General features: G+C 44.4%; 1 protein-coding gene across 1 annotated transcript; it reads right to left on the bottom strand.

Annotated features, from left to right (window-relative positions):
• Positions 1-27855, bottom strand: LOC306738999 (cyclin-dependent kinase-like 5; the record flags this gene model as incomplete). The annotated part of the gene is given in 18 exon segments (XM_079220936.1): positions 1-360; positions 436-609; positions 2818-2937; positions 3061-3166; positions 3811-3934; positions 4999-5101; positions 6192-6296; positions 6298-7339; positions 9125-9291; positions 10002-10082; positions 10687-10876; positions 11673-11763; positions 13753-13812; positions 14691-14811; positions 15267-15403; positions 15493-15538; positions 26251-26285; positions 27792-27855. Coding segments are annotated over 18 exon segments (3126 nt in total).

Here is a 27855-nt window from a genome sequence, read left to right as displayed (position 1 = left end):
TCACAGCGCCGTCTCCTTCAGGTCGTTGAGGTTGGGCATTCGGGACCTGGAGGGCCGTCCGAAGCCGTGGCCGTTCTGGCCCCCCTTGATGCCCATCTGCTCCGGGTAGGGGTTCCCCTCGGGGCGGCCCAGGGCCGTGGGGTGCCAGCCGGCCTCCAGCTGCCCGGGCAGCGGGTATGCCGCCTGCCGGCTCTTCAGCTGCGGCGTGCTGACCCCCGGGTGGCCGCGGCCCTCGGAGAAGCCGCCCTGCACCGGGGCCGGCGCCGGCAGCGGCTGGTAGCGCATGTCGGGCTGCGGCGGCTGGCTGGAGGACGAGGACGAGAGGTGCAGCAGCTTACGCAGAGACTTCAGCGGCTGACTCTGAAGGGACGGACGACACGGTGAGCATCACACACACAGGAAGAGAACACTCATCTTTTCATCTGCGTTTCTTACTGAAGTGTGCGAATCGGACAGTTTCTCAGGCGGCCAGTCCTTGTCCCGGTCCTGGTCCCGGTCTCGGCTCTTGTCCCGGTCTCGGCTCTTGTCCCGGGTCCTGTGGCGGCTGCTCTGGTGACCGGAGGACCTGGAGGACTTCTGGAGGACCGCGTCCACGCCGTCACCGGGAACCTTCCACACACACACACACACACACACACACACACACACACGTCAATGAACAACGTGGAGGACCACGAGACACACAATGTGCTTTAATTGAAACAACTATAAAACAATCTGTAATCATGAGGCGGGGGATCATATTCTGAGAAACGTCAAAGATTATGGTCACAAATTTAAGGAAAAGTGTTAAATTTTACTTTGCAATCAGATTCAGCAATAAGTTAATACTCAAGATTTGATCCCAGAATCGATTTGAGGGTTTTTCTTGTAAGTTTCTGTGTTTTTCTCGTAAATGTAGTTATTTGTTTGCGAGTTTATTTCTCAGAATATTATCCCCCTTTTTTAACCTTAAACAAATAAATATGGAGCCGGAAGAACGAGGGAAAAGATTAAGAAGAGAAAATAAACTTTGAATTTCCGAGAAAACATTTTTTAATCTCTGGAAAAAAAAAAACTCACAAATTTACGTAAAAAAACCCTCAGAAAATGTGTTTATTTGAACTTTTCTTTCTACAAGGAATAACACCAACCTCATCCGACCACCGGCTGCTTGCTGTGTGTCATGTGGATGAGATCAAATGGTACTGCAATCAGATTGCGCAATAAGGATTCTCATCAATTCACCACTTTAATCTCCAGGAGGATTTTTCTCGTAAAATTTACAATTTTTCTTTCTAAAATTTAGTTTTTTTTCTCAGAATATTACCGGCTTTTCCACCATTTTTATTTATTTTTAATTGTAACAATATGCTGAAGGAAAGATGATTGTTTGTGTGAATGGTGTCATCATGAACACAAGTCAGATTATTGTGCAGTGAGGTCATTCAATTAAATAAATGCATGAATTAAAAGAACGTTAACATGCATCTGGAACCGATCCGAGGCGTTTGATGGTTTCTGGGTTTCTGACTGCGGCTTCCTCCGCGTCCAGATTGCATTTGATTTGAGATTGGAGCTCAGTCATCAGCGCTAAACCCTCAGCCGACAGAGCGGAAGGATATGAATAGAACGGCGAGGGAGAAGAGCCTCCAACACCTGCTGCTCATGGACGCGTCTCCTGACCGTCAGCCGTCAATAAAACATAATCATGGGTTTGAGGGGCGTCGACCCAGAGAAGTAACGCTGAGAGCGACCCCACGACATGCAGAGAGGGCTGGAGCCAATCACAGCCACCGACCAGCCGGGTCCGCTCACATCACACTGATCAATATATATATATATATATATATATATATATATACATACATATATATATATATATATATATATATATATATATATATATATATATATATATATATATATATATATATATCAGGAGCACTTTATAATAAATACACTATTTACATTATAAAGCATGAATAAACATCATCATTTATAAAGCATTGTTCCAACATGAACACTCAATAGTAACTCATTAGTAATGAGCAATTAGAGTAATTCATAAACACAATTATACATGTTTCATTCTTCATTAATAAGAATTGGAGGATTTTTTATCATTTACTAACACTTTACAAATTATCTTATTAATCATCTATAAGTCCTTAATACTTCATTTATAAATGATCTTATTATTTATAAGTCCTTCATACTTCATTATAAATTATCTTATTAATCATCTATAATTCCTTCATACTTCATTATTAATCATCTATAAGTCCTTAAAACTTCATTTATAAATGATCGTATTAATCATTTATAAGTCCTTAATACTTCGTTATTAATCATCTATAAGTCCTTAATACTTCATTATTAATCACCTATAAATCCTTAATACTTCATTATTAATCATCTATAAATCCTTAATACTTCATTATTAATCACCTATAAATCCTTAATACTTCATTATTAATCATCTATAAATCCTTAATACTTCATTTATAAATGGGGAGTCCATCATTTATAAAGAATGAAACCCAAAGCTTATTAATGAAGAATGAAACCTGTATAACTGTGTTTATGAATTGCATACTAATGAGTTACTACTGAGTGTTCATGTCGGATCAATGCTTTATAAATGATGAATTCAGTGTGTCTTCATGCTTTATAATGTAAATAGTGTGTACTTATTAGAAAGCATCAGTAATGTGCTTCAAAGCACAGACGTGGATCTGGCCGGTGTGTGTGGCGTTCCCTACAGAAGCTCAGAGCGGACTCTTGGTGGTGAATGCATGCGGTGAGTGGGGAGGCGAGCCGGTGAAGCAGGTGTACCATGGGAGTCGACCCCATGGGGATTCCTCTCACAGAGGAGCTATGCTTTATACTCTTGGGGCTAAACAGAGGGAACAGGCTTTTCTTGATGGCGGGAGGCCGTCCCTCGGGGACTTGCATCTGTAATACAGAGGCACATGGCGGTGGCACAGGGAACGTGAAGCATGACAACAAGAAGACACACGGCTTCACCAACAACGTTGATGTCCAGACGACCTCTGACCTTCTGGACATACAAGTTACCATTTGAGATTTTTTCTTTTTCTTCTTCATGGCCCTGAAGAAGCCCTGCTTCTCCTTCTCTTTGGACGGCTCTGAGGGGTTCAGCACCACCGTGTCCGGGCCGGTCCTGGAAACACAACACAGGCGGCTGAGCGCGACGTCCCGAACTCTCAATGCACCGATGGTTCGAGTCCCGATGGGACCGGGCGAGCTCCGCTAGAGCCCCGGTGTCATGTGACATTTACTAAGTTAACACATGAAGCATAGGCTTCTATACAACCAGAGGAGTCACCCTCCGGTGGTCAGTAGAGATAATGCAGCGTTAACACATGAAGCATATACTTCTATACAACCAGAGGAGTCGCCCCCTGGTGGTCAGGAGAGAAAATGCTGCTTTAACACATGAAGCATATACTTCTATACAACCAGAGGAGTCGCCCCCTGGTGGTCAGGAGAGAGAATGCAGCGTTAACACATGAAGCATATACTTCTATACAACCACAGGAGTCGCTCCCTGGTGGTCAGGAGAGAGAATGCAGGTTTAACAGACATTTGCATCTGCTTCACTCACCCAACTAAATACGAATGCTTATTTAGGACATGGGGTAGTGATACACTACGGCCTCTTGTGGCCAAAATGAGTATTACAACAACAAAAAGTATCTTGGCAAAACCTTTTTTTACCCGTTCTTAAGTTTTTAACACAGGAGAGAAAACATAATTTTCTCTCAGACGTAGATATTCTCTGTAGTGGTTAGAAGAGGTAATTACCAGGGGTCGAAGGTCGGCTGACGCTTGGAGTGGTTTGCCAAACTGCCGCCGTCCCCCGACAGGCCGGAGCTCCGGCTCTGACCTCTGCTGTCGTGGAAGGAGTTGTCTGGCCGGGGAGAAGGGACTGTTCAACAAACACAACAGAGACGCTCGTTCACCTTTCCGACGCACCAAGTAAAAAACAAACCAACTATTTCACAGCAGAATGTGGCCCACAATGCACTTCACGTGGTCACTGCATTAGCATGAGGCTTCTTCAATCACCATAAACTCAGCCATTGCACAAATTGTTTCACTTTTAAGAGAATGCCACGGGCCTCTTCAAATTAATAAAATGGTTACTAAAGACCTTCTAATGCATAAGGGAATACATAAGCAGCTCAGGTCAAACACGTACAGATTAAAAAGCTCGTTTCATACAACATCCTTCATTTTATGTCCTTTTCTGCAGCGTCCTCAGTGGAGGATGTGAAGGGCGACCTCAGCCAACGGGTTTAATGCAACCCGGCACCGAGACCTGAATGTGTGTGTGTGTGTGTGTGTGTGTGTGTGTGTGTGTGTGTGTGTGTGTGTGTGTGTGTGTGTGTGTGTGGCAGTGGCGGGCCGTGCGTTTTCGACCTCGGCTTTCAGTGCCGTATCGTCTACATCAGGGACTGTCAGACCGGCTTCTAGGTTCTAGCTTCTTCTTCTTCTTCTTCTCCCATACGCTGCCCCACTGACCAATCACAGCGCATGTTAATGGTCACGCTGGTCCACTGACCAATCATATACATCCACGCGATTTCGCAGGCGCCGCACGTCAAAGAATCCGCCCAGCTTGTCAAACTAAAGATCTGATTTGTCGAAGTCCATGACAATCAACCACAACGTCCTCTCTGTGTTCTTTAACCTGCAAAGGCTTAAACTGCTCTGCTGACAGAGACACAGGAGGAGAACAATGTGATTGGATGAAAGCTTCTCCTTAAAACCAGCTAAAGTGCTGCAGACTGACGGCAGAGCAACAGAGGAAGGCAGGAGCTGTGCAATAAGAAAATAAGCTGATAGGGATAAAATAATTATAATACATGTAGTGTATTTGTGAAAAACAATGACATTATAAAATAGCTATAACTTTGTGATTCTGTGATGCAGCAGAGAAGGCTTACAGGCCCTGACGGCCACCACTGCTGTGTGGGCGACTCAACCCACCTCTGTAGAAGCTGCCCACCCTCCTCGGCATGGACTCGCTGTAGATGTTGCGGTTCTCTTTGGACGAGCCGTCTTCTGCCTGCTGGTCGTGATACAAGCCGACCTGCAGTCACAACACAAGAACAGCCGTCAAGAAGACGGCTTCACATGCCGCTCCTACCTGAGGACGCTTTATTTACAGAACATACAAATGAGAGAGAGAGAGAGAGAGAGAGAGAGAGAGAGAGAGAGAGAGAGGAGGCGTATTGATTCACAACTGGTCGTTATTGTAATAAATCTGCAGACGCTGTAAATGTTTTTTTTCTTGTTTTGTTCTTTCTCAGAATCAGCACTGTACTAGATGCAGTATATATATATATATATATATATATAAATATACAGGTAAGGATTCACTGTATATCCTAAACAGGAAGCTCCTTCAAAGCTGTGAATAAAAACAGATAAACATGATATTTTCAGACGCCACCAGAATAGAATCCTGGCTGCTCGCCGTAGAGGCAGCGTTACCCAACGCGGCCCGCTGGAGGCCTTCGGAAAGATTAGCATGGTGGGCTTAAGGTAGGGCTGTGCGGTGTACCGGCTTCACATGCCGTCATACCGGTGCATGGCCGTAACAACTGTTATCACTCTTCGGCAGGCAGCAACATTTATTTTTCACCGCTACGGTTCTAACTTTAGTCATGGTTAAAACTTTATAACAGCAATTAATAACCCACAATAACGCTCTTTAACAGGTAAAACACAGTTTGTGACACATAAACAATTCGTCAAACTAATAATTGTACATTTATAAAATTACACCGCCGAACTGCATGCTGGGTAAAGCTCACCCACTATCACAACAAGAAGAAACTCCGTCGCAGGAAGAGACAGACCCTTCCTGGTTTTTTTCACCTACATTCCCCTGGGTCCTAAGTCCCTCCATGTTTAGCTTCCTAACTCAGTTGGCCGGCGGTCCTTTTCGGCGTCAATGAATGAATGTGTTTATGGGAAATACCGTGATATACCGTGAATCTGCTAGAATCTTACAAAACACTGTGATATGAATTTGTGGCCATACCGCCCAGCCCTAGCTTAAGGCTTCCCTTTGGGCGGGAATGGCTTGTGACGTGGGCTGTGATGTGAGCTGTGACGTGGGCTGTGACGTGGACTGTGATGTGGACTGTGACGTGGACTGTGATGTGGACTGTGACGTGGGCTGTGACGTGGACTGTGACGTGGGCTGTGACGTGGGCTGTGACGTGGGCTGTGACGTGGGCTGTGACGTGGGCTGTGACGTGGGCTGTGACGTGGACTGACCCGGCTCACGTCGTCCTCCCTGGAGCCCGCGTGGCGAGGCAGCGTGCGGTGCTGCAGCAGCGGAGACAGCATCTGAAGGCTGCTCGCCCGGGTGGGCACGCCCGGGCCCACCTTCAGCCCCTCCCCTGCCCCGTGCGTCCTCTGGTGGTCCCTCCGGACGTACATGGAGTGGCGGTGCGGCCGCTGCTGCGAGGAGAAGGGGCTGGTGTACCCCTGGCCGTAAGCCAGAGGGTCGTGCGGCGCTGAGAGGGAGTGGGCGTGGCTCCTTTCCGCCACGCTCACGCCGCTCTCCGCCGGGTCCGGGGCGTCCGGCGACTTGGCGTCCTCCGAGGACTTGTGGCGGGCGGAGGAGCGCCTGCAGGACGAGTCCAAGGTGTTGCTCTCTCTCTCGGAGCGCGTGCTCCCTCTGCCGGCCGCGCCGGGTCCCAGCCGGTCCGCTCGCCGGACCGCCGGGCTGCTCGGCGCCGTGAGGTCCAGGCAGCTCGAGGGGAAGTAGCGTGCCGCGGGCTCGTCGGCGTAAAGGTGCGCGTCGTTCAAGTTGCCCACCGACTTGGCGTCGCTCAGCGTGCCGTAGCTCTTGGACAGGTTCAGGTAGGCGAACTTGGAGGCCGGCGTGGAGCCGGTGTGGGACTCCGTGTAGCCGCGGCGACCGTGCTTCTCGCCCGACTGCAGCGTGTTGGTCTTCCCCTCCACGAAAGAATGGCGGTTCTGCTGCGAACGTTGGAAGTTGGATTTGAGGTACTTGGCCCCGGGGCCGTCGGACCCCTTGGACCCCGGGTCGCCTTTGCTCTTGGCCTCTCCGGGGCTGAGCAGGTGAGGCAGGTTGCCGCCGGCGAGGTCCACGGTGCACGAGGCGGCGTGGTTGAAGATCTGCGGCTGGTAGTTCTTGGGGTGCAGGGTGGGGCTGAGGTTGATCGGCGTCGGCATGTTGCCGTTGAGGAAGCCGTCGTTGCTGCCGGGATGCAGGTCCTCGTGCCGGGGCAAACTGGAGCACTCCCTGCTGCTGGAGCGGTGGCCCCCGGGGGTCTTTCCCCCGTAGCTCCTGGGCAAGAGCAGACAGAAAGGACATGAATATGCAGGTACTGGACAGGAAACTTCATATTTTATGCAATCGCTTGGAGGTTATTGTAGATATTAACAGCACCGTATCAGATCCAGGAGTTTTTACCTGTGGTGTTCCACAGGGATCAATCTTAGAACCACTACTCTTCTATATGTAAAGTGGTCCTCTCAAAGATTTTCATATAAATAAATGTCTTAAGTCACCTATCCATCGCCGAGGGAAGATAAAACAAGTGATTGAGCCTTTAGGCCGCTGATGATTGCAAAAGTATGGCGATGTTTATGTATTTGCAGTATTATGAGCGGTGTTTCTGGTGATATCTCTGGAAAAAATGCAGTACGAAGTTACAGCTCATGCAAACCAAACATTTCCTCCTGCAACAATGGCAGCTTGTGAGGACGTTAGCCTAGCGTAGCATCTGTTACACCTGAACCAATGTTCTTCTTCACTGAAAGAAGAACAAACAACGGAACTGAAGGCTTTTTCTGATGGAAAAGATGTTTTCACTCTTCTCACAGCTTGATTCAATAGAGTTTTAAAAATATATATATTTTAAGATACCTGGCTTTTTCCAATGACGGCTTCAAAGATGGTTTTAAATAAAGAACGTATTGCAGGTCAGTTTAATAGCACGGGCAAAGGAAGAAACCAGAACATTTTGGGGGCGGATCTGAATCATCTCTCACTTCCGTAAACAACAGACAGGCTGTTTGGCCTTGGTGGAGGTCTGCTCTCTTCTAGTTCACCATTACGTTGTAATAACCTGCCCAGGGACTGCGGATGAAAACTGGAATGTTGATTAATGTGCACCGACGCCGGTCAATCAATAGCTTATCGGCTGTTTCGTGACAGATTGTGAGTTTTCTCACGAAGGGCGATCCATTCTGCACAAATGTCTGACTGCTGCAGACTATAGTGCAGATAATATTCCCCTGGGGGTTGTGACTGCAAACAACCATCACATGTGCATGAAACATCAGGGTATACACATTCTGACCAATGGGTTTCTTGACTTTTCCATGACCTTTAACCAATTTCCATGACTAAACATTTAGTGAAATCTGGGTGTAAACAGTAAAAAGTGAGTAAATGTAGTATTTAAACTAACAATAGAATACAAAGCATACAGTAAACCTTAAATGACTCAAATGAATGAGACAATAGTTTGATTAAAAGAATAAACATTTATATAGATGCCTGTATGTATGCCTGCTTATATTTTGAGTCTTTCTTTTCAAAGCATATTCATTATTTCAAACTCAGCGTAAATGAACGTCATGAACACATGAATATAACACATATACATGAACACATGAATATAACACATTTACATGACTTTTACTAAACTTTTGGGATTTTATTTTTTTCAAGGACTTTTCTAGGACTGGAAATAACTGTTTGAAGTTATGTTTCTTTAAGCACCAAGCCCCTCGCGCTTATTCTCGTACACAAAAAAATGTTTCCTTAATTATCTCCGGAACCACATGGTTGTTTGACTTCATTTAAATTGCTACGATACCGTAACCCTTGTAAACCCCTGTTTAATTATAACAAAACAATCCAACAAAACCGCGGCACTAAAAACACTGAACACACAAGACCTTGGCGTGGGACGAGCCCCGACTCGACCAGCAGCAACAACAGCTCTGTGGCTGCAGATGTAAAAACAGTAACACAACCAGCCATGACTTTTCCAGGTCTTCCATGAGCGTAAGAACCCTGAACATTAACTTCTGCACAACCAGGAGACGCGTCACAACCGACCTGCTGGGGGTGGTGTTGTCTCCGTGGTGAGGCTTCCTCTTGGACGAGCGTACGGGCGTCGGCGTGGGCGGGCCGGGCCGCTCCACCAGCCGCAGGGTCTGGAAGGCGTGGTGGTTCAGGCTCTGCTCGGTGAGGAAGCGCTCCGTCGGGTTCAGCAGCAGCAGGTTCTGGAAGAGGAGAGGGAGAGCGTGCACAAGCCGTGAGTCACCGCCGGCGGGCTGCTGCTGCAGTTCAATGTCCTTGTGATGTGAAATATGATTTGTGACAATTCTTTTCTCACGAACATAAACATGTTTAATAACCCGTCTTAATGCAGGATTCAGCTTGCATTGTTCCACATAGAATCAGAACCATTTATTGCCATGTATGCTTTCACATGCAAGGAGTTTGTACTGGTGGAAGGTGCTTAACATTTAACATTTAACAATAAACGTTGAATGTTTATGCTTGCATTGTTCTCTGTGGAATGCAAGCTGAATCCTGCATTAATGCACTGGAGAGAGTTTGCTTAACTTCTATTTATACTGGCAGCTACTTTTCTCAGGAAAACACCACAACAACACAACAACACAACAACACAACAACAGAGCTTGGCATTAGCAGCCATCAAACACGTCCCGTCAAATCGATCGCCCGGCTCGACTCGAGGAAGCCTGATTGGAAGCGAGAGAGATGCCGGTCCTTGCTGCAGTCGGCTGGGAGATGACATTGTGTTTGCAGTGAGTCATTTTGTTATCTGCTGGGGAAAAGCGCAAGTGCACAAGCACTGCCCACATTCTTGACACGGAGCTCCTGTGTGCAGAGCAGCGAGGAGGCATCGCGCAGTCACGACGTAGTAATAATAATAATAATCAGAGGAAAATCTGTGATTCCCGACCTTCAGCAGGTCCAGCAGCGCTCCGCCGATGATTCCCAGGTATCTCCGCTCCAACGTCTGGGGGTGATTCACAGCTGGGAACTAACACAAGAAACAGGGGATTACAGTTCAGCAGAAGAAAAACTGTTGCAACAACAACTGTGCAAGTGATAAATGAGCGAATAATCACTGCATAAACAAAACCATTAGATGCTTTTCGGGACTATTTCCTAAAGTGCTGTGAGGCTGTGTTGGTTCCTTTTTTACAGCATTTTATAGTCGACAAAAAGGGGCTGGAAATGGAACAGCATCAGATTGGCCTCCACACATGAAGCACAGTTTATACCCACAAGTGTCCCTACTAAAAATCTAAAAGCAGCATTATCAAGCAGGGGCCTCATTAGTGGGCATTCAGCGGCAGGTCTTCACAGAGGGGCAGTTTGAGAACTAATATACATCCTGAGGCGTGGGCGGCGAGGCGAAGGGAAGGACCAGGTCTGTTTCTACCTAACACAGAGCGGACAGGATGACACCGCATGAGTCACTGTGATCCAATCAGTCACGGCAAAGCAAACACAGCCAGCAGGAGAAGAAGAAACACAAGCAGAGACAGAAAATAAATGAGGGAAGAAGAAAGAGATGGAAGGAGGAAGGAGCAGTCAGAGCGTGGAGGTCAGGGGTCAGCGGGTGAAGGGTGAAGGGTTACCCGCAGCCCGTGGAAGCGAGGGTTGTTGTAGAAGAGCTTCATCTGCTCCGGCGGCAGCGGCCCCAGAACCTTCTGGATGGTGAAGAGCTGGTCGATCTCGCTCTCTCCCGGGAACAGAGGCTGCCCGTCGCTCAGCTCCCCCAAGATGCAGCCCACCGACCACATGTCCACGGCCTTCCCGTAGGGAGCCCTGCGACCACACGTTTAGAAAGAGGGGGTTGGTTGGTCAGCCGCTAAAGAGGACGTGAGAATAGCTTCGACGCCGAGGGCTCCGCCGTCTGAGAATATACGGATATTTTCCTCTACGTTTTCGAAGTCAGAACGCAAAAGAAAACGACTCACCGGGCCAGCAGGTGGCGATAAAAGCTACGTGAGGAAGATTCTCTTGACCACCAGAGTGTGACTCCTCTGGTTGTATAGAAGTCTATACTTCATGTGCTAAAGCTGCATTCTCTCTCCTGACCACTAGGGACGACTCCTTTGGTTGTATAGAAGTGTATCCTTCATGTGTTAAAGCTGCATTCTCTCTCCTGACCACCAGGCGACTACTCCTCTGGTTGTATAGAAGTCTATGCTTCATGTGTTAAAGATGCATTCTCTCTCCTGACTACCAGGGGGCGACACCTCTGGTTGTATAGAAGTCTATGCTTCATGTGTTAAAGCTGCATTCTCTCTCCTGACTACCAGGGGGCGACTCCTCTGGTTGTATAGAAGTCTATGCTTCATGTGTTAAAGATGCATTCTCTCTCCTGACTACCAGGGGGCGACTCCTCTGGTTGTATAGAAGTCTATGCTTCATGTGTTAAAGATGCATTCTCTCTCCTGACCACCAGGGGGCGACTCCTCTGGTTGTATAGAAGTCTATGCTTCATGTGTTAAAGATGCATTCTCTCTCCTGACTACCAGGGGGCGACTCCTCTGGTTGTATAGAAGTCTATAATTTTCCCGTGTGGACGAGAAGCGTAGAGGAAAATGTACAGACGTACCCGAGCAGCAGCTCTGGAGAGCGGTACCATCTCGTGGCCACGTACTCGGTGTAATTGGCGTCCGTCCCTTCGGAGAGATTACGTGCGAAGCCTGGCAAGAGAAGACAGAGGGAGGCAATATGGTATAATGAGGAGCTTTATGATATGCTCGACATGCTGAGACACCGAAAAAAAAAAGACTGCAGCTCTCTGGACACTCATTAGGATTCAGAGGTGTAAGTTATAAAGCAGTCGAGTTGGAGAAAAGCTGCAGTAATACAGGAGAGATGAGGACTCTTGTGACACATTGCACGGGCAAAAGTAGTCACATTAAAGAGAGACACCACAGGGGAGTTTGGCTTTTTTGCACTTATTTTGTCTGTGTTAATGCATATGGCATGAATACAGACCCGTTAAACCCATAATGTTTGATCCCATTACAGCAGAACATCATTCATTCTATTATATCAGACGTTAAATCCAGAGTCCTGACTTTTGGAGATAATACATGTTATTCTCCTGGTGTCCACTAGAGGCATCACTGCTGTATTATAGAGATAATACATGTTATTCTCCTCGTGTCCACTAGAGGCATTATATTATAGAGATAATACATGTTATTCTCCTGGTGTCCACTAGGGGCATCACTGCTGTATTATAGAGATAATACATGTAATTCTCCTGGTGTCCACTAGGGGCATCACTGCTGTATTATCAAGATAATAAATGTTATTCTCCTGGTGTCCACTAGGGGCATCACTGCTGTATTATAGAGATAATACATGTTATTCTCCTGGTGTCCACTAGGGGCATCACTGCTGTATTATATAGATAATACATGTTATTCTCCTGGTGTCCACTAGGGGCATCACTGCTGTATTATAGAGATAATACATGTAATTCTCCTGGTGTCCACTAGGGGCATCACTGCTGTATTATCAAGATAATAAATGTTATTCTCCTGGTGTCCACTAGGGGCATCACTGCTGTATTATAGAGATAATACATGTTATTCTCCTGGTGTCCACTAGGGGCATCACTGCTGCATTATAGAGATAATACATGTTATTCTCCTGGTGTCTACTGGGGGCATCACTGCTGTATTATAGAAACAATACATGTTATTCTCCTGGTGTCCACTAGGGGCATCACTGCTGTATTATAGAGATAATACATGTTATTCTCCTGGTGTCCACTGGGGGCATCACTGCTGTATTATAGATAATACATGTTATTCTCCTGGTGTCCACTAGGGGCATCACTGCTGTATTATCAAGATAATACATGTTATTCTCCTGGTGTCCACTAGGGGCATCACTGCTGTATTACAGAGATAATACATGTTATTCTCCTGGTGTCCACTAGGGGCATCACTGCTGCATTATAGAGATAATACATGTTATTCTCCTGGTGTCCACTGGGGGCATCACTGCTGTATTATAGAGATAATACATGTTATTCTCCTGGTGTCCACTGGGGGCATCACTGCTGTATTATAGAGATAATACATGTTATTCTCCTGGTGTCCACTAGGGGCATCACTGCTGTATTATAGAGATTATACATGTAATTCTCCTGGTGTCCACTGGGGGCATCACTGCTGCATTATAGAGATAATACATGTTATTCTCCTGGTGTCCACTAGGGGCATCACTGCTGTATTATAGAGATAATACATGTAATTCTCCTGGTGTCCACTGGGGGCATCACTGCTGCATTATAGAGATAATACATGTTATTCTCCTGGTGTCCACTGGGGGCATCACTGCTGCAGTGGAACTCTGCGTCTGCAGCAGTGACAGTGAGCGCTCAGTGAGACGTGACCCTCCTCAGCAGGCCGGTGGCCTTTCTGTCGGTTCTCTCGCAGCCTTCCGGCTCTCAGCCTCCAGTCTCTCGCTCCAGATTGCGACATCATGGTGATGTTGTGGCGCGACCAGATTGGACCTCCGCGCGCCGGCGAGCTTGTTTTCCCAACACGCTCCTCATCCGTGTGCGGCGAGGGAAAAGATGCACGGAGCTTCAGAGAGCGGATGGAGCCACCGAGCCTCCAGACAAAACAACAACACTGCTTTTTACACGCGTTCATGAAGGAGGCGCTCACCGAAGTCACAGAGCTTGAGGACGTCTTCAGAGCTGATGAGGAGGTTCTCTGGCTTTATGTCTAGGAGAAGGAGCAGATCATTACGTCATCACTCAACATGCTCCGTCTCATCGGATACATTGTTTCATTCTCTCAGTTTCCTTTCATGAACATTTAAAATCAAAGAATTCAATCGTGTAAAAAAGTCCCAGATTGTAAATGACAAAATATGATTTACACATGAGATCTGACGGTGTGTGTGAGTGTGAGTGTGTGTGTCTGTCTGTGTGTGTGTCTGTGTGTGTGTGAGTGTGTGTCTGTGTGTGTCTGTGTGTGTGTGAGTGTGTGTGTCTGTCTGTGTGTGTGTGAGTGTGTGTCTGTGTGTGTCTGTGTGTGTGTGAGTGTGTGTGTGTGTGTATGTGTGTATGTCTGCGTGTGTGTGTCTGTGTGTGTCTGTGTGTATGCGTGTGTCTGTGTGTGTGTGTGTATGTCTGCATGTGTGTGTCTGTGTGTGTGTCATAAGTGTGTGTGTGTGTGTGTGTGTGTGTAGCAGGCTGCACTGCGGGCCCTTTGGATGCCGTGTTGCATTCAGGAGCCAAAAGGCTCACCGTCCATCTGGCTTCCTGCTACCGACTCTTCTCCTAAAAGCTCAACGTGTCGTGAACATTGAGGTCATCACATTCTGAGAGAAGAACGCTCTACATTTATTCTACGACTTTCTCTGTGTGTGTGTGTGTGTGTGTGTGTGTAAAGAGTGACATGTGCAGCATTGTTTTTCTCCTGTTTGTTCAAAGCGGAGCACAGATGGTGAAGTGGTAAATACCGCCGTCTGTGCATGAGCCTGAATGCCTCTTCTCCACCTCACTCAAACCCTCTCAGGGTCTTCACTGGGTCTACCTCGGTGTGTGTGTGTGTGTGTGTGTGTGTGTGTGTGTGTGTGTGTGTGTGTGTGTGTGTACCTCGGTGGACGATGTCGTGCTTGTGGCACCAGTGTATCGCTCTGATCAGCTGGTAGATGTAGCTGCGAGCTTTATCCGTCGGCACGCCGTTGGGCAACTCCTCCAGCAGCTCCAGCATGTTCTGCAGGAGAACCACAACACACAGTTTCTCCTCATGTGGTCACATGACCGTTGGTCTCAGGTGAATAAATTATGACGTCATAGTTGCGTTTAAGAGCTCAGATTTTTATGTTTTTTACAGAATCTGGTTTCTTCAGACGGTTTATTTACTGTGTCATTTTTAATGAGACATTAGAATAAAATGTTTCTTTCTTTTGGTTCCGCATGATGTGTTCAAGGACCGTCGGAAAGATGAATATCTGACACGATTTTTACAGCTTCTGGCTGATGAGCTGAAGGTTGTGGGGTAAAAGAGGAAGAGCTCACCTTCCTCACGTACTCGAAGAAGAGGAACAGGTAAAAGAGGAAGAGCTCACCTTCCTCACATTCTCGAAGACGAGGAACAGGTAAAAGAGGAAGAGCTCACCTTCTCCACGTACTCGAAGACGAGGAACAGGTAAAAGAGGAAGAGCTCACCTTCTCCACGTACTCAAAGACGAGGTACAGCTTCCCTCGCCTGCGGAACGCCTCCTTCAGCTCCACGATGTTCTCCTGCTTCAGGGTGCGCAGCATCTTGAGCTCCCGCAGCGTCGTCTCTTTGACCTCCTCATTTTCTGATTGGACGTGAGACAGGAGGCGGAGTCAGGATCATGGCGTGATGATGACGATGAGATGAAGGTGAGGAATCTCTTTGTCCACTTACCTTCGCTGTCCTTGAACTTTTTAATGGCAACGATTTCATTGGTGTCCTAAAGACAACAGAGAGAAATCTATCAATCAATGTGGTTATTTAAACATCACACAGAGGGTCCTGTGGGCCCTGAGCGGCGTCTGACAGGCAGGATATTTTTCCCTCGTCATAATATTCCCAGGTTTTATCCTGAACCAGTCTGATGTGTAACAGTTAGTCGATTAGCCAAATAATTGATTATTTAGATGTTTTTAAGCTGAACTGTTGAACTGTAGAAACAGGACTTTGGCTCCTCGACAAAAGGAACGGTTCTGATACAAAAACTCAGCCAAAACAATCTTTTGTGATTGGAAGACGCCTCCTAGCCCCGTTTCTCCACATGTCCTAGTTAGCCGGGTATTTCTGCCTCTGGCTCTCAGACGAGCGTCACAGGGAACACGGAACATACGTGACTCACAGCGGGGTCGACCCCGCGAGCGCCAAGAGGTTCTACGTGTGAGACCCTGAACGCAGCATTGTGAGAGACCCTGAACGCAGCGCTGTGAGAGACCCTGAACGCAGCGTTGTGAGAGACCCTGAACGCAGCATTGTGTGAGACCCTGAACGCAGCACTATAAGAGACCCTGAACGCAGCACTATAAGAGACCCTGAACGCAGCATTATAAGAGACCCTGAACGCAGCACTATAAGAGACCCTGAACGCAGCATTATAAGAGACCCTGAACGCAGCACTATAAGAGACCCTGAACGCAGCATTATAAGAGACCCTGAACGCAGCACTATAAGAGACCCTGAACGCAGCATTATAAGAGACCCTGAACGCAGCGTTGTGAGAGACCCTGAACGCAGCACTATAAGAGACCCTGAACGCAGCACTATAAGAGACCCTGAACGCAGCACTATAAGAGACCCTGAACGCAGCATTGTGAGAGACCCTGAACGCAGCGCTGTGAGAGACCCTGAACGCAGCGTTGTGAGAGACCCTGAACGCAGCACTATAAGAGACCCTGAACGCAGCACTATAAGAGACCCTGAACGCAGCACTATAAGAGACCCTGAACGCAGCATTGTGTGAGACCCTGAACGCAGCACTATAAGAGACCCTGAACGCAGCACTATAAGAGACCCTGAATGCAGCATTATAAGAGACCCTGAACGCAGCACTATAAGAGACCCTGAACGCAGCATTATAAGAGACCCTGAACGCAGCACTATAAGAGACCCTGAACGCAGCATTATAAGAGACCCTGAACGCAGCACTATAAGAGACCCTGAACGCAGCATTATAAGAGACCCTGAACGCAGCGTTGTGAGAGACCCTGAACGCAGCACTATAAGAGACCCTGAACGCAGCGTTATAAGAGACCCTGAACGCAGCATTATAAGAGACCCTGAACGCAGCGTTGTGAGAGACCCTGAACGCAGCACTATAAGAGACCCTGAACGCAGCACTATAAGAGACCCTGAACGCAGCACTATAAGAGACCCCGAACGCAGCACTATAAGAGACCCTGAACGCAGCACTATAAGAGACCCTGAACGCAGCACTATAAGAGACCCCGAACGCAGCACTATAAGAGACCCTGAACGCAGCACTATAAGAGACCCCGAACGCAGCACTATAAGAGACCCTGAACGCAGCACTATAAGAGACCCCGAACGCAGCACTATAAGAGACCCTGAACGCAGCACTATAAGAGACCCTGAACGCAGCACTATAAGAGACCCCGAACGCAGCATCAAACCATTAGAACTGAAGCGACTCAGTCACTTGTGTTTGCATTAATCGCTCCTTTGTTAACAGACACGGGCGATTACATTTCCGTGCCATACAGCGTGTGCACGTTCACGTGCGCGTTCACGTGCGCGTTCACGTGCGCGTTCACGTTCACGTGCGTGTTCCCTGCTCTCCTTTCTGTGCAATGATTTATTTGAAGCTCTTCAGGAATTCCCGCGTGGCGACGGCCTCCGAGGCTCGTTTGTGTGGGAGAGAACCAAAGCGTGTAAATCTTTATTTATATAGAAACTTCATAACCGGGTCAAACGGGAACGGCGGTTCGATACCTGCTGAGCTCCGGCCCCCTGAGGCTCGGTGTCCAACATTTAGAGTCCAGAGCAAAGAACACGTTCACAAGCCGAGAAAGACTGAACTGAACGGTGGAAATGTTCTGGTAATTAAGTGTTAATGAGTCATTTTAAACAATTAAGTTGTGACTAAATCGTGTACTTTTAGATAATTGGTCCCACAATTCACAGATGCATCGGTGTTATAATTATGTAAATATCTCCCACTAAAAGACCATAATTAATCTCTAAGTTATTCACACAGCTAGTCAGCACTCTCAGTTTTTCACCCCCGGTCTGAAAAGAGCGTCGCTGCCAAAGTTCTGCAGAAAACTGAAGTCCTGAACGCATCGACTTTCTGCACGGAGGAGGGGTTGGAACCAATAACGTCCCGGTCCCGTGTCACGCCCAGATAAGGAGCCGTGGGACGTCTTAATAAAGGCTGGAGGGTCTCTGGGAGCCCGACAGGTGAGGCTCAGAGTGATGCAACACCAACACAACGACAACAACAACAACTACAACGACAACACAACGACAACAACGACAACAACAACACAATGACAACAACACAACGACAACAACAACAACGACAACACAACAACAACAACACAACAACAACACAACGACAACAACAACAACAACACAACAACACAATGACAACAACACAACGACAACAACAACAACAACAACACAATGACAACAACAACAACGACGACAACAACACGACAACAACAACAACAACAACACAATGACAACAACAACAACGACGACAACAACAACAACACAACGACAACAACAACAACAACAACACAATGACAACAACAACAACGACGACAACAACACGACAACAACAACAACAACAACACAATGACAACAACAACAACGACGACAACAACACGACAACAACAACAACAACAACACAATGACAACAACAACAACGACGACAACAACAACAACACAACGACAACAACAACAACAACAACACAATGACAACAACAACAACGACGACAACAACACGACAACAACAACAACAACAACACAACGACAACAACACGACAACAACAACAACAACAACACAATGACAACAACAACAACGACGACAACAACAACAACACAACGACAACAACACGACAACAACAACAACAAGTCCCTTTACTGTTGGAACAGACTTTAAAGGAGCTGCAATTAAAAAAAGGTGCAGGAGCCGAGGTTCTCCTCGCTCTGTTAGTGCACGTGAGCTTTTAGTGGACGTTAGTGCACGTGAGCTTTTAGTGGACGTTAGTGCACGTGAGCGTGCCACGCTGGTTAGCTCACGTCGGCACTGTTAGCGATGTTAGCGCCGTTAGCTGCTAGCTACCGGCTTTCAGCCGTGGCGCATGTTGGGAGCTGTGGAGGAACACAGAAATGCTCTAAATGTTTAGAGAACCTTTAAACATTCTGTTCTATCCTCTATTATAATTATGGTGATTTACTTAAACTGTGACATTTAAATTGTGTTGGTTTAGTTTCATAATCCTCCATATATCTTTGAACTTGTTTGCATTGTGACATCAGATCATTACTTCACTGCCGCTTGGTGTTTGATTTACTTTAAGTCTTTTAAGTGGAAAGCACTTTGTGTGTCAAATAGTTAACAATTACTATGTCCTCATTATTATTATTTTTGGATTTTACATTTTTATTATAATTATTTTATCATGTCATTATATTTTGTATTGCTGTACATAATAATATAATAATAATAATGAAATATTTTATACATAATTATATGTCTAATCATCATTATTTTATTTTATATCATTGATTTTATATCATTTTTATTATTTGATATAATAATATGAATAATACAACAATATTTTACATATTTTATATATAATATATTTAACATTATTTATTATTCTATTTTTATCTTATTTTTTATCAATGTTATTATTTGATATATCTTTGTATTATCATTGCTCTTGTTATTATTAACGCCCCCATGATGTGAGTCAACAGGTGGCTCAGGCTCAGCCTTCAGAAATAGTCTTCGTCTCTGAGGGAGGAAGACGAGCGTCCATCAGACGCTCGTCTTCCTCCCTCAAGGTGACCCAGTTAGTGCTGGTTCCTCTCTGCTGCCCCAGTTCCTGCTCACTGGGAGCAGAAACAGACGCTTCTCTCTCTAAATGCGTCTCCGTGCTTCTGACAGCCACTCGGCTTATTTAGGAGGAACCAGATTTAAGCCACCGGCATCATTCTGTTATCTGGAGGGAAAACGCCATCGGTTACGCAATCTGGTCATGTGACGCTGAGGCTGAGATACAAGATACTTAAAAAAGAGGAACATTTCTGATGGAGGCAAGAGGAGAATGCAGCTTTAACACATGAAGCATAGACTTCTATACAACCAGAGGAGTCGCCCCCTGGTGGTCAGGAGAGAGAATGCAGCTTTAACACATGAAGCATAGACTTCTATACAACCAGAGGAGTCGCCCCCTGGTGGTCAGGAGAGAGAATGCAGCTCTAACACATGAAGCATAGACTTCTATACAACCAGAGGAGAATGCAGCTTTAACACATGAAGCATAGACTTCTATACAACCAGAGGAGAATGCAGCTTTAACACATGAAGCATAGACTTCTATACAACCAGAGGAGAATGCAGCTTTAACACATGAAGCATAGAGCTCTGAGCTGCATCAGAAGCTCTCCGTTCTCTTCTCTCTACATCAGCGATGCAGATTTGAATCTTTAAGACGTTTCATCTCAAAGTCTCTGAGGCTCAAAATCACCAAAATCTCTCAGACTGTAAACCGCCCAAAAACGGTGAAAACAAATATCCAGGGAAGCTGTTCTTTTAATAGTAAATCCAGTGCAGTTTGGTGCGTCAACGGGCCGTTTATATATATATATATATATATATATATATATATATATATATATATATATTCACACACACACACACACACACACACACACACACACACACACACACACACACACACACACACACACACGTGTTGTATCACTGAATGGATACATGCTGCCTCCTGATTGGCTGAACGCGGCCAATAAGAACGTCTCCATGTTGGCAGCCCGTCTTTCACCGAGACAACGAGAGGAAGAGAATGTTGAGCGTCACTCTTCATCGTCTCAGACACGTTTCACGCTTTCCTCTCGTTGTCGTTTCCATCCTCGACATGAGGAGAACCTCGTGACGCAGAACCTCGTCTGTAGAGGAACGTCAACGCGTCGCGTTGTGAGAACGACGGAGAAGATAAACTGCTATAAAATAAAATGAACCTCTCAGGGAACCTGCTGGCGTCGCCTCATAGGAGCCAACGCAGGATAACAGGTCTGTTAACATGTTTACCCAAGAGACACACACACACACACACACACACACACACACACACACACACACACACACACACACACACACACACACACACACACACACACACACACACACACACACACACACACATTTCTGCAAGCCACAAAACTAAAGGCCACAGATTTTATTGAAGATTTAAAAGTCCTTTAAAGTCGTCATCATTCTCCCTGTGTATGGAAAGTCCAGAGTGACATTGAACGCCTCTTTTCACCCAAATTATGCTTTTCGACCAACAATAAATAAGGTTTATTTTTCCGGTGTTTCCCAGTTTTTTCGACAACGAGCCCTCGGACTGTTTTGCATTGCTACACTCAGCTTATCTTATCTTTTAAATCACCTTCGTATTTCTGATAAAAGTTTCCCGCCTGCCGAGCGACTGCAGGGGTTTTCCCGCCTAAACAAACACTGGCGTCGTGTTCAGGACTCGGAGAAGTCTTTGTGTTCGACTTCCAGAGATAAGTTTAGACTCAAAGTCATCAGCGATGTGTGGGAGGAAAGACAGAACAAATATATAACTAAATGTTCCTCCTCCGTTCTTTTTAAATGTCTTCCTCAATAAATCATACCGTTTCATTTCAGCAGAAATATGCAAAGCAGCAAATATCCACATGATAATAAAGGAGCGGCGTGTCTTTTGGGTAAAGAGCACAGAACGTTTACACGTCGGTGGACGCTTTGAAGCCTCTAAATCATTATTACTACTGCTATTATTTTTATTATGTGCCTTGTTTTTTTTAGGTATTATTTCAGGGACGGCTCCATTTTGTTAATGTAAAAAAATAAAAGGAAATATACTGAAATTGTAATTCCAGTTTCAATTGAAGATGTATTATTTTAATGATGAACAACTGGGTTAGTGTACGATGGATGAGAGCTTTACTCTGTAAACATTCCTTCATGTCCAGGAACTCACAGAGCAAACTGGAGCCGAAGGGTTTCCTCTCAGCAATGAGATCTACATATTGACAAGATGCTGATTAAGAACACAGAAGCACTGTTCTGTGAATTTACATTGAAATGGAAGAGCAATGACATTTATCAACTTGGCAATTCTAACAGGGCTAACAGATGCTAACAGGGCTAACAGATTCTAACAGGCCTAACAGATTCTACAAGGACTAACAGATGCTAGCAGGGCTAACAGATTCTAACAGGCCTAACAGATTCTACAAGGACAAACAGATGCTAGCAGGGCTAACAGACACTAGCAGGGCTAACATATTCTAGCAGGTCTAACAGATTCTACAAGGACAAACAGATGCTAGCAGGGCTAACAGACACTAGCAGGGCTAACATATTCTAGCAGGGCTAACAGATTCTAGCAGGGCTAACAGATTCTAGCAAGGCTAACATTTTCTAACAGGACTAACAGATTCTAGCAGGGCTAACAGATGATAACAGGGCTAACATATGCTAACAGGGTTAACCGATGATAACAGATGCTAACAGGGCTAACAGACGCTGTACTAGAACTGTATACTTGAAGAACAGCTGCATGTTGACTTTACCAACATCCTCACGGAGGCTCTTTCTGTAATTAGCTTGCAGGCTAACAAACATAATCTGTGTGGTTTAATGAAACCTTAAGTTGCTCGTAGCTGCAGCGCTTTGACTCTAATTTAAGAAAACACTGTTCTCTCATCACAGAGAAAACCCCAACTTGTTCTTTTGGTGACCCATTTATGAGAAATGAATAAAATATGAGCCAGAATACGAGACCACAGCTTCTGAGCTCAACACTTTTGAGATGGCAGCGCCTTGAAGTTTACAACGTTTAGATTTTAACGTTGAATAATTAATACAATAAAAAAAATATATATAGAATATTTATTTGTCAAATTTCAAATTTAAAAAAATTAAAATATAATAAAAATAAATATGTAAATTAAAAAAATTAATGATTAAAATTAAAATGTAACAAAAATATATATTTTTATTAACATGTAAATAAAAAAATAAAAAAAACGTTTGTGAAGGAGTGCTGCTGAAGCGCGCGTTGAAGTTTACAATGTTTAGAGTTTAACGTTGAATTAATACAATAAAAAATATATCGAATATTTTTTTGTAAATGTTTTCATTTTAAATGTTAAACCTTTAAAATAAAAAAAATTAACTATTTTTTATTAACATGTCAATGTAAACAAATAAACACAAATAAACACGAGTTGCCTTTCAGTCCTTCCTGATCAATCCTAAAACCGATGGGCAGCAGGTGTTGTTCATGTGAACATCATAAACAACACAGTTAACTCTGCCTGCGCCCCACATAGCGTTCAGATGTTGTGAGGCGTTCAAGGTCCGCGGGGGCGGACGCATTCCAGCAGTCCTTAAATAGACTCAGATTATCATGTGCACGCCGATGAATGGCGTTCTCCCCGCTTCCATCCTTTTCTAAATCCGTCTCCGCGCCGGCACCTAATTGTTCCGGTAAATGATGTAGGCGTAGCGCCCCGCGAGGGGCGTGTCGGGAGATGTTCTGTGAGCGCCAGCAGCTGCACAAATACAGACGCTTTCCTCCGGTCAGCGAGCTTCAGCAAAACCATGTAAGGCTGTGTGTGTATGTGTGTGTATGTGTGTATGTGTGTGTATGTATATACACATATATGTATATACACACACACACATAATTATGCAGCATAGCTGTGAGTTGGCCCTTTTGTTTATTCACACCAACAATATGATGCTTTCCAGATGGCACTGGTCCATATTGATCTCTCTCTCTCTCTCTCACACACACACACACACACACACACACACACACACACACACACACACACACACACACACACACACACACACACACACACACACCTGTGCCAGAGAGATAATAAAAGTGTAATGAGCTAATTAAAAAGACAAATTATTTTTATAAACTAAAGTCCAATCGAGTCGTGAAAACGCAGCCAAAGATCTAATTTAATGTTTTACTTTTTTTTTTACTTCATTGCAGGTTGTAAATGAGGGAGGCCTTTAATTCCTGGTAAAATCTTCTGAGATCAAGAGCGACGCCTAGAAACCGGATTATTTCTGTTTGGTGGTTCAACATCTGCGGTTTGTTTCTGCTACAGAAACCCAGAGGGGAGAAAGAAACTTTAATCCTGGGGAAACATTTTCCTCAGTCAGATGTAAAGTAGTTTTCTCTCCTGTGTTTCAGTGTCCTGTCAGGATACACTACATAGTGTTGTTGTTGTAATACTCATATCGACCACAAGAGGCAGTTGTATTCACTCCATGCACTCTAGAAACAAGGTACTTGTGTGTTACTAAGTTCTGTAAATTAAAACTCGCCTGAAGAAAACTTTTAGTTTAAAACGTGCGCTTCAGCCTCTTGTGGCCGATGTGAGTATTACAACAACACGACGCAGCGAAGAGCAGCGCAGGAAGGTCAAATCATATTAAAAATCATAAACACAGGAGACAAAACATTCCTGATCAGACGGATCAATCATTTTTCCCCGTATGGAAAAGAGATCACAGTATTTATAATAATCAGCAAATTGGGTGATATTTTATTTATTTTTGTGTTTATCACAAAAAAAGACTTTCACATTACACACAGTAATTTATATCCATTATTAATATAACATATATAATTTACTTCCGCTTTAAATCCGCATTAATAGATTTTTGGGTGAAACACTGAAACACATTCACCTTTTAATTAAAGTCGTATTTCCTCCCAACACGTTTACGAGCGCTTTAATAATAATAATAAGAATAATATGAATTAAGACTATTAATGATGTGTTAGATTACTGCTCGTTAGCATTAATATAGCATACACACACAGAGCCAACACTGTATGCTAACTCCATTAACTGTGTATGCTAATTCCCTTAAAACATACGCAGTTATTACAATTATTACAGTTATTACAACCTGAACTAACTAGTGCTGATACCTTTACTGTATCTAATTAGTATAAAAAATTGATCATATTTTTCGTACCTTTTACATTAAATCCACTTCCTTTTTAACTCGCCGAAACGCCTTCAAAATAAAAGCGTCTTATCTTAAAACCGGAAACAAGATACATTTTGCTTACACATGCAACAAAAACACAAAATTGAAGGTCAAACAGTTTGTAAAGCCAGAGCACAAACACAGATTCACTCTGGAAATATAAAGACTGCAACACAACTATTTAAACAACAGCCTCAGGCCAGAACTGGAATATTGAGTCAGAAATCAAAATCAATCCATAAGAAATGTGATTAAAAACCTGCCAATATTGATTAATGTTACTCTCCAACACAGAGCATCTGTCTGGCTTAAAGCTCTGAAACACTGCAGACACTCAGTGATACATATTCACGATGACGCGATGTATTTTGGAACAAATAAAAACATAAAAGATAATGTGTTGCAGACAAAGCAGCCGCCTCCGTCTGTTGTGTGACGGATGAGTTCTGCTGGAGACGTTTGGCATTTTGCAGCTGCCTCGGTCTGAATAACAGAGCCCCGCAATTAGAGGCTAAGATTCTCTTCTTTTTCACCTCGCTTCTGAATGCACGACCTCAACCTCAGGTCTCACTAAAGAGAGCTTGATGGAAACCCGGGTGAGGTTCATGAAGCGGCAGATTCAGGGGAAGAATTTCATTTGACTGTTGCCATTCAAAGCAGATTTATTTGATCACTGACGAACACGAGAGGAGACAAATACGAACAGACTGAATATAAGAAGTGGATGTAGGCATTGCTTCATGTGTTAAAGCTGCATTCTCTCTCCTGACCACCAGGGGGCGACTCATCTGGTTGTATAGAAGTCTATGCTTCATGTGTTAAAGCTGCATTCTCTCTCCTGACCACCAGGGGGCGACTCCTCTGGTTGTATAGAAGTCTATGCTTCATGTGTTAAAGCTGCATTCTCTCTCCTGACCACCAGGGGGCGACTCATCTGGTTGTATAGAAGTCTATGCTTCATGTGTTAAAGCTGCATTCTCTCTCCTGACCACCAGGGGGCGACTCCTCTGGTTGTACATGCAACATTATTTCCTACAACATTGGGGATGTTTCTCATAAATAGGAGTAAATGCTGCATTTGTTCGGGACTATTTTCAGCCGTGGATTAACACATATTTGGTATTTATTCATGTCTGTGGGACCGGCTCACGCCTTTGTTCGTGGACATAAAGAAACGAGCCGCCAGGCGGAGCGTGTCGCTCACATGATGCGTTTTTAATCTTTTTAAATCTTTTTCTTTGGACAACAATGGAGTTGAGTGGACGAAAGGATCAATGGAATATCACCAGACTCATATTAGAAAGTCACACATGGTTTTAAATAGTAACTGTATTCAAATAAACACAACAAGGATTTAATTTTCTTACCTTGTGTCGGCACTTTAAAACAACACCATAGGCACCTTAAAGAGAGAAGTAAACGGAGCGTTAAAATGAGACCACAGCTATTCAAAGTATTCATGTGTTTCAAACTCTTATTTTTCACACAGCTGGAATGACATAAATCATAACAAAATAAAACACAAGCAAACAATATAATCTACACACACAACATGAAGTGTCCACAAGCGATGGGAAATAAAATGGAGGCTCTACATGTGATGAATATCAAGCTGTTTACATTTTTTTACGGTTTATTTGGGGTACAATTTTAAATGGGACATATTTATGATGAAATATACAAATTTTAAGCTTTGGTTCGGTTGATTTTTCTTGCGGAAGCTTTTGTCACACATGATGCGTTCAAGGGCCGTCGGTAAGATGAACATCTGACGATTATGACAGTGTTTACAGCTTCCTGCTGTGATAAACGGGGTCGTTTTGGGGCAATTGTTTAAAGAAAACATGCTTTTCCATCCATTTTTAAATGCATCTCACATGTTGACATGAAATAAGGAAAAACATCCCACGCTATAAAAATAAAAGAGAGAGCAGGTGGCTCAGAAAGTGGGACACGAGTGTTGGCGAGCTCCTGTAGTGATGCGGTGAACCCTGGCAGCGCCTCAGGGTCAACAGGAGGTCTGGGACCGAGCGGCGCATGATGAACTCGAATCAGTGCAACAGGAAGTCCTCTAATGGGTTCATATTTATGTTTGATCCAAGCAGAAAGTTAGATTTAAGACTTCAAGACTTATATAAATTATATATATATATATATGAAATATGAGACCAACTTTACAATAACCAGAAAAAAATACTAAATTAGTCAAGTTTAGGGAGAATATTACCCAACGGTTTATCAACAGAAACCACCTCACATATATATATATATATATATATATATATATATATATATATATATATATATATATATATATATATATATATATATATATATATATATATACATACATACATACATACATACATACATACATACATATATATATATATATAACATACATAAATACATACACACATAAATATATATATTTGTTTTTATCACTCGTCGGCCACACGGTATCGTGCAGAAATAGTAAAGAATAGTAAAAAGAACATCTCTGCGTCCTAAAAGAGGAACGACATTGAATGACCTCGAGATCAGGGAGGAAAAATCTATGATGACGGACACACACACACACACACACACACACACACACACACACACACACACACACACACACACACTCTAAATTAGCCCCCATTGATATTGACAACAATGAAACGGTGTCCAACAATCCACCTCATTCATTTCTACAACAACAGCAACACAAAGAGGATGAACTCAGGTCACAGCATCTTCAATGTTTTCCACGATATAAAAAACAAACAAAGCCTCCTCAACCTCATCGAGTTGCAAAATAAAACATCAACTGAACTGAAAAAGCCTCTGACGTGTGCCAGCGCATCTCCGACGTGGCTGGAACGGGAACAGAAACAGAACGGGGCATTGAGAGGAGAACTCTCACCTTCACCCACGATCCCAAGGACTTCAAATTTATTCATCACATCACCGGTGTCGGGGATCTTCAT

The sequence above is a fragment of the Taurulus bubalis genome (assembly GCF_910589615.1).
Source record: "Taurulus bubalis genome assembly, chromosome: 7".
Lineage (NCBI taxonomy): Eukaryota > Metazoa > Chordata > Actinopteri > Perciformes > Cottidae > Taurulus > Taurulus bubalis.
This window is presented reverse-complemented; position numbering and strand designations above follow the sequence as displayed.